At 38.2% G+C, this 22,505-nt stretch overlaps 1 protein-coding gene across 10 annotated transcripts in view; it reads left to right on the plus strand.

The window, feature by feature from the left end:
• GULP1 (GULP PTB domain containing engulfment adaptor 1) overlaps positions 1-22,505 on the plus strand; it is a 263,779-nt gene that overhangs the window by 150,717 nt on the left and 90,557 nt on the right. For all 10 annotated transcript variants that reach the window (XM_047720545.1, XM_047720547.1, XM_047720540.1 and 7 more), the window contains 2 exons: positions 8,118-8,188; positions 14,625-14,686. In XM_047720545.1, the coding sequence (XP_047576501.1) occupies positions 14,679-14,686 (8 nt within the window). In that variant the 5' untranslated portion in view covers positions 8,118-8,188; positions 14,625-14,678. The remainder of the gene's footprint in view (positions 1-8,117; positions 8,189-14,624; positions 14,687-22,505) is intronic.

The following is a 22,505-nucleotide window of genomic DNA, read 5'->3' on the forward strand; positions in this document are numbered from 1 at the left end:
CTTGTATTGTTGTTTGTGGAGATCAACTGAATCTTTTTTTTTTTAGATCAACTGAATCTTAAAACAGTATGTATTATACAAATTCTACTCTTAATTAAAAGTCCAGAAAGTTTTGAGCCTTAGGCTCTGATAGCATTCATTCTGCAGTCAAGCTGTTTTATTTTGGTCTTTCAAAGGAATTTGGAAAAATTTGCCAAAGATAATGTTACCTCAGGAACTGGATCCCACAAGTTCCCTCTCACAGTTAGGATATGGATATCGAAGTGTTTGGAGAAATGACCAAAATAGCAGGTCTAGGAGGATAGAGTTCTTAAGTGTACAGTCAAAATAAGAAGGAAAGAAAGTCCATTGTTATGATAAAAAAAGTGGAGAAAAAATTGAGTAAGACTTCCGCAGTTTACTTCAAAACCTGGAATTCAGAGGGAAACTAAACCCAGGAAAACTTTTGTCTACGCATAGGGGAGTCATATGTTTCGTAAATAGAAATGTTTGTTTCAATATTGCAGAGTTTTATTTGTCTTAAAAAATATTTCTCCTGGCCTCATTTATTTACTGTGTGATTACCTCATTTCGGAGTGAGGTAGCTGAGCTCCCATTAAGGACAGAAGATAATGAAGAAAGCCCAGCGAGAAGAATAGTTAATTGATCATTGAAGGTCGTTTTAAGGAGAATTCTCAGAATCTAATTATTGAAACAGCCGGCTAGAGGCCTGCTGGAGTGCAGCTCAGACCCTGCAGGCCCTGCCCCCGGGACGCCCATGCCCAGGCAGACGTGGGGGCTTCGGCAGTTGGCAGCCCCAGCACATCCCCCTCCTTGGAGCTTTTGCTGCTTTGGTCCCAAGAGCCGCCGGGGCTGCCCCGATTCCGGAGGTGCTGAGTGGTGGCGCCACGACTGGGTGCTAAAGGGTGTCTCTGCACGACGCAGTCCCTGCACGGAATTTTGTGGTGTCACAGTATTGCCATAGTTACTGCCCAGACTCTTACTTATTGGACAATACTTTGAGGCTCAGAGCTGTGGAAATGTGGAAAATCCTCTTAAAGGAGAAAGTGTTATTATTAGAATAAAGTGGTTCAAATTTGGTGGCTTTAGCTGTCAGAAAAGTTGGGCTTTATGTGTCCGTTTTTCTTTTTGATTCATTGTAGCCTTTACTTTGAATTCACTTTGGGCATTAGAAGAAGTTCAGATTTTATTTTCCTCCCCAGCCCTGAGTTCTGGACCTTGTAAATTAAGGTTTTCTTGCATAAAGCCGTTCTCAAGAGTTGGCCATTACCAGGTGCTCAGATGTTCCCTTTAGACCAAGGGTGTTGTGGAATAGCCTGGATGAGAGCCCCAGTGAGGGCCAGTGGGTGCTCCCTGAGGCTGTTAGTGGCGTGGCAGGGAGCCCAAGCCCTTAATCGACATGTACTGCACACATTCTGCCCTTCTGCCCAAAACCTTATTTCGTGTCTCACCTTTGACCTTTGCCCATTTGGGAGATGACTGTTCACCTCCACTCTGAAACTTTGACCTTGAACAAGACAGAGACAGTCGTTTGTGCTTCATCCTCTTATTTTTCCTTGGCATCTCTCTCTTTAATAGGGCTTGTCCCTATTCTCCCCTCTCTCTCGAAGACGATAAGGTCTTTGAAATCAGGGTCCATGTCATACTTATTTTCCCTTCTCCACTTCTGTAATGTCACATAAAGTAGTTTCAAAATCTATCTATTGAAAGAGTAAAGAATTTTTAATGAGTGTTACGAGATATGGGTCAATATGGTAAATTAAGTAAAAAATAACAATAAGCACTTATATCCCAAGTCAGGGAATTTCAGAAAACACTAATGTTGCTGTTTCTTAGCAAATGGTAAATATATATCTTCTTTGTGCCCTTGGTGGCTCAGTTGGTTAAGCAACTGCCTTCAGCTCAGGTCATGATCCTGGAGTCCTGGGATCGAGTCCCACATGGTGGGGGTTGGGCCCTGCTCAGCGGGGAGTCTGCTTCTCCCTCTGACCCTCCCCCATCTTGTGCACACGCGCACTTTCTCTCTCTTCTCTCTCTGTCTCGATTCTCTCTCAAATAAATAAATAAAATCTTAAATATATATATATCCTCTCTATCACATCATGTGGCTTCTCCTAGTAATGTAAATTGTAAATGTAAAATTTCCAAATTTGTCTACTGGTTAGTTTTCTTGGCTACACTTAGGTAGTATTTATTGCTCTTCAAAAGCAAAGTTTTTGCAAATTACAGTCATAAAATAAAAATACTGTAAGGTGTCTTAAAATTTGAGGTTTAACCAGAGAATCTTCACAATAGATACTAATTAGATCAAGAAGAGTAAAAAATGAGCTGAATTCTCTGAGTGGGATTTTGGAAGCTACACGAGCTGTTGAAGCAATGACGTTCCAAGAATGAGCCACAGTAGAGGATTCGGCAACCTGAAGGAGTCAAGGCGGGATCTGAAATTGCTTGACATTCTCTCGGGATTACCTTCCTGAATTGCATATTCAAAAAAAAGCAGTAAAAGAGAGTAAAAAATACATTTACAGGAAAAGCAACTATTGGTTTTTGTTTGTTTTTTAACTTTACCTCATTTCTTCCCAGAACTAAAACGAATGATTGGATTTCATTATTTTACATTATTTCTTTTTTAAAAAGATTTTATTTATTTCTTTGACAGAGAGAGACACACAGCGAGAGAGGGAACACAAGCAGGGGGAGTGGGAGAGGGAGGAAGCCTCAGAGGGAGGCAGCTTCCTCAGCAGGAAGCCTGATATGGGGCTCCATCTCAGGACCCTGGGATCATGACCTGAGCAGGTCATGATGCTTAACAACTGGGATCATGACCTGAGCAGACAGATGCTTAACAACTGAGCCACCCAGGCACCCCATTTTACATCATTTCTGATCTCATGATGAACAACAGGATTTTAGTGACTTATGATTTATTTAATGTGAACTGTGTTTTAATTTTTTTTTTGGTTCTTTAAAATTTTAACCTTGAAAGAATTCTAGGAATATTTGATTTTAAATATACTCAAAAGGGTAAAGTGAGATTTCAGAACTAGCTGTTTTACAGGTTTTAATGTTATGCCATATATAGTTTCTTTAGTCATAACAATGCTATTCATCAAATAAGAGCTTGAGCGTTAGGTTGAAAAACAGGAAACTGCCGCTCATCAATGTCTCTCTAACCTTCTGAGCTACTTTATGAATATCAGTGAATTTACTTTGGTAGGATATGCTGGATTTATTTAAAGAAATGATTGTTGGCTCCAAACTTTTTTTTCCCTTTTTAAAAATAAGCCTACAAAAGGTTAAAGTTATAGAGTAAATTAATAGTAAGTGACCTCACAGTGTATTATCAACGTATTACTGATTTTGAAATAAAACTTGAGATTAAAACAATTTATCTAATGACATCTACATGATTTATTTTTTCCCCATTATGAGTTGTATTTTTTTATTTCTTTGCATGCCTGATTTTTTTTTTAAGATTTTATTTATTTATTTTACAGAGAGAGATCACAAGTAGACAGAGAGGCAGGCAGAGAGAGGAGGAAGCAGGCTCCCCGCTGAGCAGAGAGCCCGATGTGGGTCTCGATCCCAGGACCCTGAGATCATGACCTGAGCCGAAGGCAGCGGCTTAACCCACTGAGCCACCCAGGCACCCACCTGATTTTTTTTTTTAATTGAATGCCAAACACTGTGCGTTTCACCATGTTGGGTGTTGAGTATTTTTATATTCCTTAAAATATTTTGAACATAGCTTTAGGATTTAGTGAAGTTACTCGGAAATGGGTTAATTCTTTTGGGTCTTGTTTTTAAAATCACTTAAGTGGGGCCAAAGCAGCATTTATTCTAGCTTTAATTTTCCCCTATGTACATGGTTAGGCGCGTCTTAGTAATCTAGCTGATGTCCTGTGAATTACAGGCTTTTCTTCCTTGCTGTCGCCTCCAATGTGAGTTGCAGGTACTGGTCTCTCTGACCTTTGTGGGTGACCCTTTACTCAATCTCACGAAGTGGTCATTACCGAGTTAAATTGTAAGGCTTTTGGCAGGTATCTTCAGTTACTTCTGTGGAGCTCTGTCCTCCCCAGTGCTCTGGTCTGTAACCACGAGTCACCTTCATTTCACCACATCTCAGGCATATCCCAGCTTAGGAAGGTTGCTGGAGTCTGCTTCCATGTCCATGCACAGCCCATCGGTTAGACTCATTTTTTGTGTTTCAGAGAGTAAGAGAACGATAGCCTGTTACTCTGCCATGATTACAAGTAGGAGCGGCTGAATAGGTCTGTACAGCTTTACGTAACGTGAGCAGCATACATGTCCGAGGGAAGGTTGGCTTAGTCAGTGAGTGATATGACTCTTTGTATATACCATTCGGGAAATTAGTGTAAGTGCTCCTGTCATACCATATACTACTGTTAATCCAAGGGATTTCATGTGTATGTAAAAAAAGGATTATGGTCAGTACAGTACGAACAGACCCACACAGGGACACACTCTTCAGTATTCAGTCCCAGAGAGTAAAGTTAAATGGGGAGTCTCACACACCACTGATGGCCATGTATATTGTTCCAGACTTTGTTTTTGTTTTTTTTTAATTGAACAACTCTTTTTATGTTTAATTTAAAAAAATAGAAAATCTAAATTGCAATACTTTAAACCTTGTATGATTTTTACTCTGGGATGCTATTTTATGGAAAATTAGTAAAAGATGTTTATGTTATTCTCTCTATATATTATTTATCGAAAATTTAGGGATAATTTTTTACTGATAAGGAAATAATGCATCCACGTATAAGTAGCCATTGAGACAATGTTTATCAAAAGTTTATCCAAGAAGATTTTATATAATACTATAAATTGAAATTAAGTTTATACAGAACTTACATTTCTTAAACTTAACATAAAGTAAGTTGATAACAATATATATCTTATTACCTCAGCTTTAAGTGCATTAAAACATGTTATGAATGCATTAAACCTGTAAACAGTGTATTGAAAGCGACTTACGTTTGCACACTGTATTCTGCACATGGGCATAGTGAGCAAAGCCAGTGTCTGCTTAGTTTCTAGTGGGGAATTATGACCTGTTTCTCAAGGAAGAGTAGAGTGTCATTGGATCAAATAAATATGCTAAAAACTAGTGTTTGGAAAGTGAAATTATGGCTTTTGTTTCTATGATAAGAACAGCTTGTCCAGTACCCACTGACATTTATATCTATGTGCTTTATGAGCAGGTAAAAATCCTTCGGGGATTTCAGAGTCATAGAATTGTAGCGTCATTTCATATCCTTTATTTATTTGGCCTCCTGAACTTTATACAGTTATGTTAAGGTTTTTTTTTCTTTCTGTCTTTATGCCCCAAAGAGTTTATATGATATTGTTAATTTTAAAATACACACAATTTCATGAAATTTAAAATTATATGGTATTAAAATCCATCTTTATATTTCACAATCTACTATTGTTGAAAATGTCTACCTGAGACATACTGAATTTGATCTGCTGATTAATAAGCTTCCTGGTAATTTTATTTTTCCGGAGAAATTGGACCTTACATTTGGATAATTATGTTTCTTTTGTGCTAGTTTGTTATCTTCACTTATTCTTTTCAGGATATGATCAATCAATAACCATGTCTGTTAGGTTCTAGATGAAAACTAACTTTTGGGATGAGACAAAATATATTTTGTCTGTATTGTATTGCCTTCATTCCTTACAGAGTGGTTGGCACTGGTGATTAAAAATGATTTCTGAATGAATGAATACATTATTTATAATGAATACAGTAATTTCAATCATTACTTCTATATCTTTTACATTATAGAAAAGAAACCATATTATATCGTTAGTATAAATGACATAATCATTTTGGTGTTTTAATTTTTTAAACATATTCTCTACCTTTCTTTTATTAATGGCATAATCATGAGAAGGTGAATGAAGTGTGAGGTTAATAGAAGAGTGATATTATTGTGTCATTATCTAAGCCTGGTAATAATATTTTATAAATTTTTTATATTTATTTTATTTATTTGAGAGAGAGAGACAGAGAGCCCGAGTTCTAATTCTTAACTGTTTTAATTCTTCATTGGGAGCAGAAATTCCTGAACAGAAATACCAGTAATTAGACTGTAAAAATGATTTTATTTTTAAGATTAATTTCTCTCCTTGTTTTACTGCTGTGTAGATTTGTAAATACTATGCACTAAATGTTGGTGTACCCCCAAAATTCACATGTTGAAATCCTGAACCCCAGAGTGGTATTTGGAGTTGGGGCCTTCGGAAGGTACTTGGGTTTAGATGAGGTCATTAGGGGACGACCCTGTGATGGGTAGTATCTTTATGAAAAGAGGAAAAGCAAGAGGGTTGTCCCTCTCTGTCATGTGAGGTCACAGCCAGAAGCTGTGTCCCACAAGCCATGAAGAGGGCCCTCACTGGAACCTCACATAGCTGGCACCTGATCTCAAACCTCCAGCCTCCAACACTGCAAGTTAAAAATTTCTGTAGTTTACGTTATGGCAGTCCAAGCTGACTGTGGGGTGCTGCTGTAACAAATACCCAAAAATGTGGAAACAGCTTTGGGACTGGGTGATGGGTAGAAGCTGGAAGAGTGTTGAGGTGTTACTAGAAGGAGGTGATCGCTGTGATACTGCTCCAGGCAGTTCTGGTGAGGGTTCAGAAAGAAAAGAGAAGAGCTAAAAAGCCTCTAACTTCTTAAGGAATACATATATAATCATAAGCAGAATGCTGGTAGATGTGTGGATGGGAATCTGATGGATTTCCAGATAGAAACATAGATAAAACATGTTACTGGACACTGGAGGAAAGCTATTTCTTGTTATGAAGTGGGCAAAGAACTTGGCTGAGTTGTGTTTGTGTTCTAGTATTTTTATGGAGGGTAGAACTTGCAATTAATGAAATTGGTATTTAGCTGAGAACATTTTTTTTTAAGATTTTATTTATTTATTTGTCCGAGAGAGAGCCTGCGTGAGCGAGCGCACAAGCAGGGAGAGGGCAGGCAGAGAGAGAAGCAGGCTCCCCGCTGAGCAAGGAGCCCAAGGTGGGGCTCGATCCCAGGACCCCGAGATGAAGGCGGAAGCTTCACCGACTGAGCCACCCAGGCATCCTAGCTGAGAGAATTTCTAAGCAAGGTGTTCAAAGAGTGGCTTGGTGCCTTCTAACTGATTATACTAAAATGTGGAAGAAGAACAACTGAAAAAGGAATTGTTTTAAAAAGAGAGAGAGAGATAAAGGCACCTGGGTCTGCTTCTCTGCCCCTCCCCCTTGCTTGTGCTTTCCCACCGTCCCAAAAATAAATAAATCTTAAAAAGATAAAAAAGAGACAGTACTGGAAGATTTGGAAAATTCTCAGCCCGTTCATGTAGCAGAGAATACTAAGGTTGTGGCCAAACAGCCCTTGGCCAGTTTCAGCTGAAGGGAATGGAGATGGCATGAAATGAAGGAAGGCTTTTGGGCTTCGTAGATCCTATAGGACTGGGACATAGTTATTTTGCTGTGAGCGTGCATTATTCTTCAAGATTAGGGATGACTGATCCCAAAGGCAAATTCAGAGATCATCAGGGCTGCCTCCTTGGTTTCAGACTGGGGTAGGACGCCACCATCTCGGTTTGAACAGCTCGGGCAGTGGCTGCCCAGGGCATTATGGGGCACAGGGCTGCCTGGCAGAGCCTGGCTGGAGAGGGACACGACTGCCACTTCATAATCAAAACTTCTGTTTATTTACTGCTGTTAATCATTGCTCAGAACTGTGCCACTTCTCTTAACTATTGGCTGAAAGTATTAGTCTTCTTTCTCCTAAAATTTGCAGATAAATGTAACTAATGATAGATGTACAACAAGAAAAAGACAAGAAGATTAATGAACTTCGGAGGAAATTTATTTGAGATACTGTTCTTATCTGTTCAGCCATTTGTAATATTGAGTACTCTAGTTTATTCTTACCCCGTGTCTTTTGGGACATTTCACAATATTCTTTATAAATATTTAAGACACATATTAAAAGGCTTTGTGATGAAAAATGCATTTGCATTTTATGCAATGCAATGTGCAAAATAGGTTGGTCAACATATCTTTATTTAGGCTTCAATATTTTGTCATTTTTGTAGGCTATAAAGTGTGATTGAACTGAACATCTGTTTGCTGGTCATCATGAACCGTGCTTTTAGCAGGAAGAAAGGTAAGTGAGCCCGTTTAAAGGGCCTGGGGGTCAATTCAATATCACTGTGAAAATCAGGCAGAGATGCTAAGGACTCAGTTTTTCCTATTATCAAACCACAGGGTTCAGGAATGACGTTAGACCAGAGCAACACGAATGTGCACCCATTGCTAATTAACCTTTGGTTATCACTCTAATGAGAGTGGAGTTGTTTAGTACATTTAATTCAGCATACGTTTATGACAGTGTGCTTCCTGGCAATTTCATTCTGTGGTGCGAAACTGCAAGAAATAAAGTGATCTGAAACTAGTACTACTGGATCGTGTAGTCATATAATACTCAACTCATGGGCGTGTATGAGGGTCCCATGATTTAAAATCACATTTGTATGTGTGCATATGCTTCCCTGTTTACTGCGTAATATGTGAGGGTCGATGATAAGTAAGCTGATAGCAACGAGGCCAAAATAACTTTAGGATTTTGACGTAAAATAAATATAAATGTAATATATCATAATTATCAGCATAGGAATGAAAGAAACAGCTAGTTAAATGTCGTTTTTTTTTTAAGATTTTATTTATTTATTTGACAGAGAGAGATCACAAGCAGGCAGAGAGGCAGGCAGAGAGAGAGGAGGAAGCAGGCTCCCCGCTGAGCAGAGAGCCCGATGCGGGGCTCGATCCCAGGACCCTGAGATCATGACCTGAGCCGAAGGCAGCGGCTTAACCCACTGAGCCACCCAGGCGCCCCATTAAATGTTATTTTTTTAAGGGGCAGTAAAACATGGCATTTGACAAATATTTCATGATATACTCATAGGAAAGATTGAAATGTTTCATAGTTTTATGTAGTTAAGTGAAGTTAAAATAATGTATCCTTGTCTTTTTTTTGCTTTTTTTTTTTTGGAAATATTTATTTGAGAGAGAGTGAGCTGGGGGAGGTGTAGAGGCAGAGGAAAGAGCAGGCTCCCCGATGAGCAGGGATCTGGATGTGGGACTCGATCCCAGGACCCCTGGATCATGACCAGAGCTGAAGGCAGATGCTTAACTGCCTGAGCCACCCAGGTGCCCTGTCCTTATCTTTCTGTAAGAAGTTGTTTAGTGACGGACACAGGGCTCTGTCCTATTTAATACACTGTCAGTGAAGTGGGAGAGGATAATTAAACAATGCCACTCAATTTTATAAGTGATCGTAAACAAGAAGAGATAAACTGATATGGTGGAATCAACAGATAATGGGGGAGAAATGGCCAGTTAGCTTATATTCCGCACCGTAAACTTAATAAGACACTGTAAATTGATGAACGTGGATCCAGAAAATCTAACACTTTCATTCTTATTTATGAACTGTCATTATTTGGAAGGCGCACCTTAAGTGCCATGTGGGTAAAAAAATGACCGAAGAATTAAGTCTGAACTGTGTGGTTATCAAAGGTTCTAGTTAATTTTCTACTGTATGAAATGAATAGTCCAGAACCACAAACTAGATTGTTCTGTTCTAGTCCATGGACTTCAGCAGGGTGTGTTCTCACTTTAAAGGATTGATCGACACATTGTAACACACCCGATGAGAGAGGCGGCGGGGGTGGGGGGTGTGGGTGTGTGACGTCAAGACTTTCAACCTGGGGCAGGAACCTGGCTGAGAACCTGAGAACCTTTGGTGTGGTCTCTCAGTGTTTGGAGGGCTGTCATGTGGTCATGGGACTAAGTTTAATAAAGGTCAAATAGGTGTAAATTACAAGGTTGTTGATTTAATGCAGGAAAAAATTCCAACAAAGTTGTGCAAACATAATGGAATGACTTGAAGCACAAACTTTTTTTGTTATGGATGTGAGAAGTCCTCAGCGTTTGGCTGTGGTACAGAGGAGTGATGTATTCAGTAGGGATTTCGGTAATGTGAGCTTTCTGGCACTTTTCCACCCTGGGAAACTAGGAATTTTTTTTTTTTTTTTTAAGATTTTATTTATTTATTTGACAGAGAGAAATCACAAGCAGGCAGAGAGGCAGGCAGAGAGAGAGGAGGAAGCAGGCTCCCTGCTGAGCAGAGAGCCCGATGCGGGGCTCGAACCCAGGACCTGGGATCATGACCTGAGCCGAAGGCAGCGGCTTAACCCACTGAGCCACCCAGGTGCCCCCGGAAACTAGGAATTTATTATTTTACTTATTTTTCTGAATAAGGGGAGGGCAAAAATAACATTTATTGTCATTTGTAGTTTGATTCCGATTTAAAACACATTCTGAAAGTAATATAATGTTCTTTTTAAATTTCTTCTACTGGTAGAAAAAGAATCTAGAAATAATCCTATGAGACATAGTATTTTTAATGAAGTAATAAAAATCTTACATCACAACTCATCACTTTAATCATATATTTTATTTTTTTTAAGATAGTATTTATTTATTTATTTGAGAGAGAGAGAGCAGAGGAGCAGAGGAGCAGAGGGAGAGACTCCACGCTAAACACAGAGCTCAACACGGGGCTCATTCTGGTGACATTGAGATCATGACCTGAGCCGAAATCAAGAGCCAGTTGCATAACTGACTGAACCACCCAGGCGCCCCATTATCTTATTTTTAAAAAACACTTCTAGACTCTTTTTTGTTATTTGCTTACAGTTCCTTTTTCCAGAGGTTTTAAAGTTGAAACTCCCATTTTCTAATTTCTCTTTAGCTAAAGACGATGTTGGAGTTTTTCATTGAGAAATCCCAAGTAACCAGCAACTGTGTATCTGTGTGACTTGATGACAGTGGGAGGATGGCTGCGGGGAAGATCGGAGTGATTTACAGAGGCAGGACATGGAAGCACTTGTCCTTTTCCTGCTTTGCCCCACTGTCTTTAAAAGTTTCTTGTGATTTCCCCCCCCCCCAAGTCTAATGATTAAATATCCTTATGAAGATTAGAGTATTAGAGGATTGATCAATATTTTACTCTGATTTCACGTTAGAACTTGATACTGGAAGTTCTACCCACCAGTCAGTTATGGCTCTCATTTAGTGAGGTCGTGAAAAGGAGAACTCTCAGAGCCCTGCTGCCGGCTTCAACCAGTACCACTATTCGGTTGAATTTTAATTTGAAATAGAAAAGTGGAATTTTATGACAGACGTCCATATATTTTGACAATTGGGAGCTGTAATTGTATCCCTAGAGAATATACAATTCAGTCATGTTTCCCGTAGCTGGTATCAGCATGTGTTGTATATTCTACTCTAAACAGAGAAGACGGTCTTCAGTCAGTAGAAGCTTATCTTTTCTTTCAAAAGTGTCCAGTTTATGTGGTCATCACGTGCACTCTTACTAAACCATCCTGGACCTCAGAAGCTGAAGGCAAGGACACTGTTCTCTTAAACTCAAACATATCTATATATTTTTCTTTTTAGCAACCCTTCCATTCGTATTTGGTCTGGTATTCTTTGATTGAATTAGCTAGTGACTTCACTGATCTTCTTTGCAAATGCTCTAATGCTGTACAGAGTCTGAAAAAGACTGAGTGTATTAGAATTGCATTATTTGGACTATTTTGAAGAGATCTGTAAAAATTAGTCTAATTTCATAGTCATCAAGTAAATTTTAATGAATGTGCTTATTCTGTAGCTCCTTTTCTTGGATTACTTTTTAATTTTTTAATATAAATTCAATTAATTAACATATAGCCTATTATCAGTTTCAGAGGGAGAGTTCAGTGGTTCGTCAGTCTTATGGAATACCCAGTGTATGGCTCCTTTTCTTATGATAGCTTTCTCTTTGAATTTTTAAAATCCTATATTCTATTCATTACATCAAAACTGAATAATTTAGTAAAAAAGCATAAAATTTTGAACATGAGTAAATGTGATTAAATAACTCAACTAATTACACTTTAACTTACCAGTTGACCTACTGATGAGTAGATACAATCACAGTGCATAGCGCTTAAGATTCAATATTTAAATATTATTTTTCTTTTTATAACCCATTCATTATGCATCTATTCACCCAACATTTAGGTTTAAATTTGATATATTCAGAGAAGGTACTTCCTGTATGCTAAGCTCTGGTGATACAATAATAATGAAATTTCTGCATTCTTCTTTTTTTTTTTTTTTTAAGATTTTATTTATTTATTTGACAGACAGAGATCACAAGTAAGTAGAGAGGCAGGCAGAGAGAGAGGAGGAAGCAGGCTCCCTCCTGAGCAGGGAGCCCGAAGCGGGGCTCGATCCCAGGACCCTGAGATCATGACCTGAGCCAAAGGCAGAGGCTTAACCCACTGAGCCCCTCAGCACCCAGTCTGCATCATTCTTGATGAGCTCTTAATCTAAATGCATTTGAACACTTGGATTTGTTACAGTCAGGGTGGTTTGACACTTTCCAAATATTTTGACATGTTGGCATTTCCCTTTACATGGCTGTTTACTCTTGAGTTAGTGATTACAGTTCAATTTCAAGGAAGGGGACATGTTCCAGATGTCTGTGTTCCTGTGTCTGTACCATGTCTGTATCTCTGATGGCTTTTGTGGGCATAGGTTGTGACCGGAGACCATCGTCTATACTCGCTCTTCAAGGCCAGGCACATCTATAGGAGTTAATATAAAGAGTTTTATTCTGTCAGTTTTTTCTTTTGCCAGAGTATACATCAGGAGGACAGTAAGGATGTGTTTTAGAGATCTTTCGGGTTTTATAAGTGTACGGCCTGTGCTGGAGGTATGTCCACCAGACCGTCAGTGCGCGATCATGTGGACACTGAGTTCTGGTCATTGTAGCGACTACAGCTTACCCACTGGTCATTTCATACTGGGATTAATCTGTCATCAGTACCAGCTGGATAGAACTGCCCGCTTTCTAGGTCACCTTAATGCAAGACTGTAACTGGTCGCGTCATCAGCTTTCCAGTGTAGTGGCTGCAGGAGAAAGCAGTCATCCCTCTTCCTCAGGGTTGGAGTGAACCGTCGTACTCAGACTTAAACTTTATGTCCTTCTGAACAGTGCTGTGTATCTTGGAAAAGGAGACATGAGAAGAATTGAGTTAAGGGGTTGAAAACAGAAATTGGATTTTTTTTCTTTTTTAGGTTTCCTAAAGGTAGGTCTTTGTTCTTATTGTTTTGATATTTTTATTGTTCTGGAGGATAGCATTGTGATTTCTTTTAATATACAAGGGCAAGACTGTATCTTAAATCTAAGTACAAATTTTTCTGAATTAATCATATCACTATTCAGGAGCAGTCATAAAGAAAAAAAAGTAATTAAATTTAAAATCCTTACAGGAAGTAAAAAATTCACACATTAATGGCGACGGCAATATGTCAATATTGCTTTTTGAAGCTCAGAACGTGTCGCCTCTCATAGAGTACAGCACCCAACTACAATCATCACATATTCACTCGAGTAGTCAGAAAGAGCCCTAAAATTCACCATAAGCTTGGGATGTTTATCATTTCCTCATGTTCTGTTTTAGAAATTCATATGAATATTGGATTGTACCCCGTAAATGTGTTTAAAATAAATATACTGTGTTATTTTCAAGTGGTATAAAATAATTGACCTTCCAGACATAGGCCTTTTTCTTTTTATCTTCCTATTCCCCCAGTCTGAGAACATATTAATGATATCAAACTGGTTTCTGTTAACATATTCAAATGTTCTGAATTGAATGTTGGAAATACTTTGTTCGTAATCCATTTCTGTTCAGAACTTACTAACTACTTTTCATGGTAAAATATGTCTTTGATTGTATTCTGTTCATAGTATTGATTCTAAATTTTTAAATTCCAAGAGGAATAAAATATTCACAAAACTCTGCTAAAGGAGACAGTAGTTTTTGAAGATTTCAAAAGTTTACTACAGACAAATGCAATTTCCAAAAAATGGTCTAATTTTATTTGTTTAATGTTTTTTTGTTTTTTCCCCACTTACTCAGTCCACAAAATGTTTTGGAAGATGTGTAGACTATATAAATAAAATTCAAAGTTGAATGAAAAATATTTTTTTCTATTTCTACCAATAATATACAGTTCAAATTATTTTCATTATCTTCTATCCTTTTAGTCACATTTATTTTTAATATTCTCTTACATTAATCTAAGAAAATTATAAAGATTTAAGATTTATTGATTAGAGAATTTAAAAAACCCTATAAACCATGAGAGTATAAGCGGAAAGATGACGTCATGTAATCATGTAATCGGTACAGTGGTCTTCCACTGAGTTGTTATTTTTTAATATTCTTTAGAAACTTAGTATCACTTCATTATTTGAATACTTTTTAAAGGAAAAGCTAGGGACTTTTATATCAGGGAAAGAATCTTCTAAGCACTTTACAGCTACACTGTTCTCCTATCTGACTAGTTAGTCTTTCTCAGTTTAGTATGAGAATCACGACTTAGAAATGCTCCCACCCCTGTCAGACTCCTTATGCTAATGAATGAATATTACCCCCTCGGAACATGTAATTTAATTTAACCTTGTGTATTCTTCATTGCAGACAAAACATGGATGCATACTCCCGAAGCTTTATCAAAACATTACATTCCCTATAATGCAAAGGTAAAATGGCTTATATTTATTTAATTTCTTTTGTTATGTTATTATTATTAAATTCATGATTGATCTAAGAAAGATTGTTTATGCATTGGCGTTTCCCAGTAGATGGTTCCTAAAAAAAGTTTGCATAAGAAATTTTGTAATATATAGTATGGGGAGTGATTTTTTTCCACCAAATAAGTAATTCTTTTTTTTTTTCCCTGTTTCTCCAAATAAGCAATTATTTTATTTAATTATAAAGAGTATTCTTTATAAGTTCGGTCTGCCATGCATGTATTCTCTTTAAATAATTTAGCTATCTTTAAAATTATTTGCAATATCATGGCCTGTAGGAAATAAAACCACCAACAAATTAGCTTCCTTTGAAAGCATTTTAATGTTGCATGCATAGACGAATGTAAAAACTAACCTGATCAGGAGAGAAATGAGCTACAATTTTGATGAATGCAATTTTCATTCAAAAAAAGAGACAAAACTTAAACTATTAGGAAAACAGAAAAAAAGCACATTTTTGACTCTTGTGTTTAGTTTTCTTCCTTTTAGTAAATAGAAGCAAGCAATCCATGCTCCATATCTTCAAAGAAAAGGTCTTTAAAGAAAGGTGTTACTGTGTAATTAGGGAGCACGAAATCTGAAATAGATTGGAATACACTTGGAAGACACAGGAGAGAAAGTTGTGTTGGGGAGCGCGCAGGTGGGCCAGACTTAAGTAACTAACCTTTAGACACAGCATGGGAAAAAGAGAAAATGATAAAAATTATTTTTATAAAGAAAACTTAAGGGTTTATGAATTAGCAAACTCTGTACTGGGTATACTGGATATAATGAGATGAGGTATAAGGAATGATTTGAGAAAAAACTTAAAAAACCATATATTGAACAGAAAGTCAATGCTGTTTAATAGAGAACCTCTTTCAGTGCTGGTCTGAGTCGAATCAGTAGGAAAAAGCGTTTATAAGATCATCTGGAGATTCATCCAGACCTGTTGCTCAGCAGTGCGATTTGTAGCGTATGGCACCTCCATTTTTTCTTGCTTTGTAGCAAAGAAATACTCTAAAATATTTTTGGTGTAAAGCTAACGTGCTTGACGAAAGAAGTCAATCAGAGAAAGACAACTACCATATGATCTCCCTGATATGAGGAAGTTGAGAGGCAACGTGGGGCGTTTGGGGGGGGTAGGAAAAAGAATTAATAAAACAAGATGGGATTGGGAGGGAGACAAACCATCAGAGACTCTTAATCTCACAAAACAAACTGAGGGTTGCTGCGGGGAGGGGGGTTGGGCAGGTGGGGGGGTATGGACATTGGGGAGGGTACGTGCTGTGGTGAGTGCTATGAAGTGTGTAAACCTGGCGATTCACAGACCTGTACCCCTGGGGCTAATAATACATTATATGTTAATAAAAAAATAAAACATTTTTTAAAAAAAGCTAATGTGCTTGAAATCACTGCAGTGCTTAGGGCTTTCCCTCTAATGTGACATGAGGTTTGATTGCCATGACTTAGCGTGAAAAGTTTAGTCAGCTGCATGAGGAAAAATTGAGTTACTATCATCTCTCTCTTCCGCAGATACTCTCCATGTTAGCTGTTGAGAAATTGTATGAAAACTTTTTAGAAAAAAATTAATTTTGAAAACCACTATTATTTTAAAGTGCATGCTGAGTTTTTGATAATATTATCTATCATACCAGAATCGTGTCTTTTAACTGAAACCACCACATATTACTTATTTTTAGATATGACTGAAATGTCTCATTTTGAAAAATTGGATTGAAAGATTCTGATTGAATCCTTCTGATGTAAAGGATTGAAAGATTCTGATGAGAACTGTCCCTCACTTTTGGGTTAGGGTGAATAGTAGAGATCGTCGTCTGTGTTACTCACAGCTGCAGAGCTGCTCTAAGTTATTCTGCACAAAGTAGAGGGGACTCAAACACCTTCGCAGACTGGGGTCGGTAAATTACGGAGGAGCAAGTTGATTTTGTCTGTTCTGATATGGCCTCCTGAGCGATAAATATGTCAGGTACACCAAGTAGTGTTGCAACTGTTTGAAGAACTCTTTTTTTTTTTTTTTTCTGAATTCTTTTTTTTGCAGAACATTTTGAACTCATTATTAGTAGTTATTTTTGAAAATTTTCTAGATCTCTTTGGAGTACATGCTGCTTGGAAACCAAACCAGTGTCCACAAGATGTACCTTAGCACAACAACAGCAACACAGAATAAAGACTCTTGGGGTGCCTGACTGGCTCAGCCTGTACCTTAGGTGACTCTTGATCCTCAGGGTCATGAGTTCAAGCCCCATGTTGGATGTAAAATCTACCTAAAAAATCCACAAGAAAAAATAGTAATAAAAAAAAGATAAAAAAAAAACAAAGAAAGATAAAGACAAGAGGTTAATAAATATATGAAAAAGAACCTCCACTTATAATCAAATAAATACTTAAAAATGGACTCTGTATATTTGATGAATTAATGCATAATAACATTTCCAAAGTAATTACAAAGTAGTTACATTTCAGTGGGCTCTAATATATACCAGGTACATGATCTCACTTATTATTTGCTGTGACTCAATATGGTGATTATTGATCTTAAGAGAGATCTTAAGAGAAAACTTTGTTTTCCACAGGAGAAATTAAGGCTGAAAGGTTAAGTAACCTGCCTGTGTCTTACATGCTCATGGACCTTCCATCCTAAGGAAATACCACACAGACATGAGCAGCGTAGAAGTCAGATCATGTTCTGTGTCATTCTGATGTTGTTGAACAGAACGCTAAGGAGATTCAGAGAATGGTGAGACTCTCGTTTCATGAAAGAGGGAGTGAGCTCGAATTTCCCAGGTCGAAACAAGGGAGAAGTGACCATTTCATGCAGAGATATCTGAAGGACGATGAGTAGAGTCCACAAGGTCTGAGTCACAAACAGTATGGTGAGAGTTGGGCTGGGGCATCGAGTGCTGACGATGGTGAAGTATTTAATCAGTCAACGTTGCGTCTGAGAAACAGGTGTGAGGATGTGTACACACACACACACACATTTATCTCAAGGAATGGGTTACACAATTTTGGCACTGGCTAGGCAGGTCTGAAAAGCATATGGCAGGCCATCCGGAAGGGCAGGTTGGATGTTCTTAGGCAGGAGCTGACCACAGGTAAAACTTCTTCTTTAGGACAAAGCAGTTCCATTCTCAAGGCCTTGAAATTGATATCAAACCCTCCCGTACTATTTTTTACATAATGCCAACTGATTATAGATGTTAATCATATCTATAAAGTAACTTTGTGGCAACACTTGGGTTAGAATTTGACTGAATAGCCGCAGAGTATAAGCTGTCCACGGTGCCGCGTAGCACTGACCATCGCAGGTACTAATGATGGGCAGAGCTAAAGAGACGAGCTGGGAAGGCTTTGCATGGTCATAGAAGCAGTGTGAGTAGGGAACTAATTAAGGATTTTAGGAAAATAAATCTTTAGTGATCTGAAAGTTGATTTGGGTCAGGAGAGAAGGATGACAATCAGCTTCTCAGGGAGTTAACTTAGGTCCAAGTGTGTGGTCCTGTGTTTCTAGAGGGTGACAGGTAAACACGCAGTGGAAAATAAAGGTGTGCTAAATACTGCAAGGGAAGAGTTGCTGCAATAGAGGAATAGTTTATATGCAGAAGAAAAATGGCTATTTTCATCCTGGCTAAAAGAGGGAAAGATCATACTATTATCAAGATTTCTATCACTTCATTCACTTTTGGGATCCACTGGTTACAAATTAACCTGGTAAATTTACCAGAAATGTTCAAGAACTATAATTCTCCCTGGGGAAGCATGTAATAATGTGTACATTTAGGTGTTTTCACTTTTAAAATAATAGTTGTCTGCTCATGTTATTTCTTGAAGAACATACTTTAGTTCCACATTCTTTCATTTTCTATAAAATTCAGTTTCAGAAATTCACATTTAATATTCAGAGTATGCTCATTTCAGATCTTATATGGATATAAAATAATGGTTTCTTTCAAAAGCATTTTTTTTTTTTTTGTACAGGGTTCATTCCTTTTTTTTTTTTTTTTTTTTAATGAGCAGTGACAGCTTTAATACTAGTTCATTGGAAAATCTGCATGTTTTCCTGTACTCTATAGTGATGTTTTCAAACTGCAGGTTATGCTTCATGAGAAAAATTGGGTCACGGGAGGCATGTATTTAAAGATGAATGGAATAGAAGAGAAAAAGAAAAGACGTTTATAGAATGCATATGGTAAACATCAAATTGTTCCATAAAATTGTGGTTCATAGTCATTGAATATGAAAGCCACCGCGTTTAAACAAAGACTTTACCAGATTTAACCAATTTAAGTCATGAAATAATAGTAGGGGGAGCTGCTTAAAAGAGCCATTAAATTCTTAGTAGAAGAGATGATCCGCATGGACGTTCAGCCACACGTCATTGAATCTAGCGTCTTAAAAGTCGTTTCTGGAATGTGCACGTGAGCGCGGTAGGAACGACAGAGAAACAAAGTGAAGTGTAGGTTCACTCGTGCTCTCGTTCATTTACACATGTGCTACCCATCAGAATGCAGCCCTAACATAATCAAGGTCCTGATCTAGAAACACGGGAATTGATCAGTAAACCAAATAGATAAAATCCTGCCTTCCCTGGCTTTACATATAATAAACAAAATAATACTACTTTTTCAGAAATATCTGATAAGAAAACTGGTTTTATTTGTTAATACATGGATTATTATATTGATTTGTATTATTTGTTACTGATATATAGCATTAATATTTATATATTATATGGTAAATATGCATGTTAGTATATATAATATTGACACAATATCTATTAATACAGTATTCCAGGCTGCACTAATTTGCAGTGCAGAGAAAGCAGGATATTGGGAATCGGGAGAAGTGGGAAGGAGGGTGCCACCCTATTACACACGGTGGTCGGGGAAGATCTCTGAGGAGGGCAGAAGCCTGAAGAAAATGCGGGAGTGAGCATGTGACTGCAGGAGGGGACAGCGGTCCGGACATGGCTAGCATGCGTCAGGCGTCCCTGCGGGAACGCTGTAGGACGCAGGGGGACGCGGGGAAGTTCCAAAGACAGGTGGAGTAGAGCAGCTGGGACCCCTGGCGTCCTGTAGTTCTTTTAGGGCCTCATAGACCACTCTTAAAATTTGAAAACCCTTCAGTTTGCAGAATTTTTTTTTTTAAAGATTTTATTTATTTATTTGACAGAGAGAGAGATCACAAGTAGACAGAGAGGCAGGCAGAGAGAGAGAGAGAGAGAGGGAAGCAGGCTCCCTGCTGAGCAGAGAGCCCGATGCGGGACTCGATACCAGGACCCCGAGATCATGACCTGAGCTGAAGGCAGCGGCTTAACCCACTGAGCCACCCAGGCGCCCCAGTTTGCAGAATTTTTAAGAGAAAGAATGACAGGATCTGAGACACGTTTTTAACAGGATTAAATTAATCGTAAGGAGACGCAGGAGGACTTACTCAGAAGTGCCGTGCGGGGACCGAGGCCGGGAAAGGGACTGTGGCTCGAGTCTGAGGAGGCGTGAAGGAGAAAGGCCGTGGCCCTCTGGGTAGATTTTGAAGGTGATGTTGATGGGGCCTATGGACAGATTGCATGTTAGCTTTTCTATTTCTGCCATGATCAGAACATTAAAAGGAAATTTTAAGGTTTTTTTTTTTTTTTTTTTTTTTTTTGATCACCCTTAAGGAAGAACATAGAATCTTCCATCCCTTCAGGCGTTTGATGAACCTCCTGAACCATCTTTTCTGTAAAGTTGAAATACTAGAAACCTTTTATTTTAACAAACTTACTATTCTGTTGGTGCAAAATGGTGGTTTTTCAAATGAAGCATTAGGATATTTCATACAAAAACACTTTTTTTTTTTTTTAAAGATTTTACTTATTTATTTGACAGAGAGAGAGAGATCACAAGTAGGCAGAGAGAGAGGGAGAAGCAGGCTCCCCGCTGAGCAGAGAGCCGGATGCTGGGCTCGATCCCAGGACCCTGAGATCATGACCTGAGCTGAAGGCAGAGGCTTTAACCCACTGAGCCACCCAGGCGCCCCCCAAAACACTTACTTGTAAGTGTTTTATTCTAAAATGTATCATTATCCCAAAAAAGGTTGGTGTACTTACCTTATGAAATACCTGGCTTTTTAAAACTATGTAAGCATGTGGTTCTAGCGAGATGACCGTTCGTACAACTTCGCACTGTTCTGCAGTAAAGAGAGTCGGCATTCCCTGGTTGTCAGTGTGCTGTGTCCCAAGTTTTCAAAGTGAGGGAATCAGAAACAAAGGGGAACATGGACCTTGACCTTAAAAACTTACAACTTCCCTTGGGGAGAAAGGGGCCCTGGAAACAAAGAATTTCAGAAGAAAATTAAATAGATTGTGACCAAAAAGATAAAATATGAATGCCAAGGACAAGTTTACAAAGAAAGATCATGTTCTCTTTCAAGGGAATCTATCTAGAGGAATCATAGTCCATGAAACATGCCGTTTGCCAGGAGGTGTATTTGAGGAGTTGTGACCCTCGGTATCTCCTTGACTGAGGGAGTCCTGTGGTTTCCTGCCAGCCTTTCTCAGCATCTCAGCATGATCGTCCTCAACATTTATAGCCTCTAAGCTCTTATTTGGCTTCCAAAAACAAAAAACAACAAAGAACAACAACAACCCCCCCATGAAAACCAGATATAATCTGAAATATGACAGTAAGTGGGTAGCACTTGAGGATTCTGCCCTTGCACACGTTACCACTTCCATCCGGAGCTTCCTGCTCAGTGGTCATTGGTACAGAGAAGTCAGAACCCAGGTGTACCCCACAGTGGCAAGGCTGTATCCCAGCAATTCCACTGATGGTTCTAGAATTTTATCGGAACAGCTGCATAGTTGCTGCTCCTTTTTTCAAGGGAGTGTCTGGGTTCAAAGTTCAGCTCTCTTAGTTAGTATCTGAATTATGTGACTTTTCTATTCTTGAGTTTTCTCATTTAGATTAGTAATTGTACCTACTTCATTGTACTGCTAGGAGGCTTAAATGAGTTCATATATTAAAAATCTCTTCAATCAATGTCTTGTATATCAAAGGCTTGTTATTATTATTAATATCTCTATGATAGCCAGTGTTCTGTCAACTTAGGAGTTGCCCTACTTATTATTATCTCTTGAGAATAATGTTGCATTTGCATTATTCTCTGAAAAACAGAACAAAGTTCTTAGTGTACATGTCAGGTGTTGTACCCTTTCCATTTATATCAGAAACCCTGAGATCAGCCAATGCTCCTGCAGTGGCCATCTTGAGAAGAAGTTCAACCTGGAACTAAAGGGTTTCCCTGTGAGCATGACAGGAGACCCAACAGTGCCGACCTTGTAGGTTTATATACAAGATAAGGTTTGGATTGTTAAAGAAAAATGCTATCCTAGTCAGACTTTCCTGTTACCTTGAGTTTTGCACAATTGCATTCCAGAGCAGAATGTTAATCCAAAGATCATCTTGGTCTTAAAGTCAAATACGGAAAGATGAGAAAGTCCATGCAAACGTTATAAAATTGTTATGGAGTTTTATAAGTAAAAAGTTAATGAAGAGAGAAAAATTGCAATATTATGTGGCCTAATGAGTCATGTTAAAGAAAAGTTTTAATGAAACTAAATTATTTTACTAATGATTTCTCAAATTAGTTTTGGTGAGTATATGATAAACTACCCTTCAGTGAAATGTTACTACTGCTTTATGACTTTTAACAGAAGAAAATTTGGGTCCCAGAAATAAATATCTACTATAGTGTCCAAACAAAAGGAAATTAGCAAAGAAAACAT

This window comes from Lutra lutra, chromosome 3, assembly GCF_902655055.1.
Source record: "Lutra lutra chromosome 3, mLutLut1.2, whole genome shotgun sequence".
NCBI lineage: Eukaryota > Metazoa > Chordata > Mammalia > Carnivora > Mustelidae > Lutra > Lutra lutra.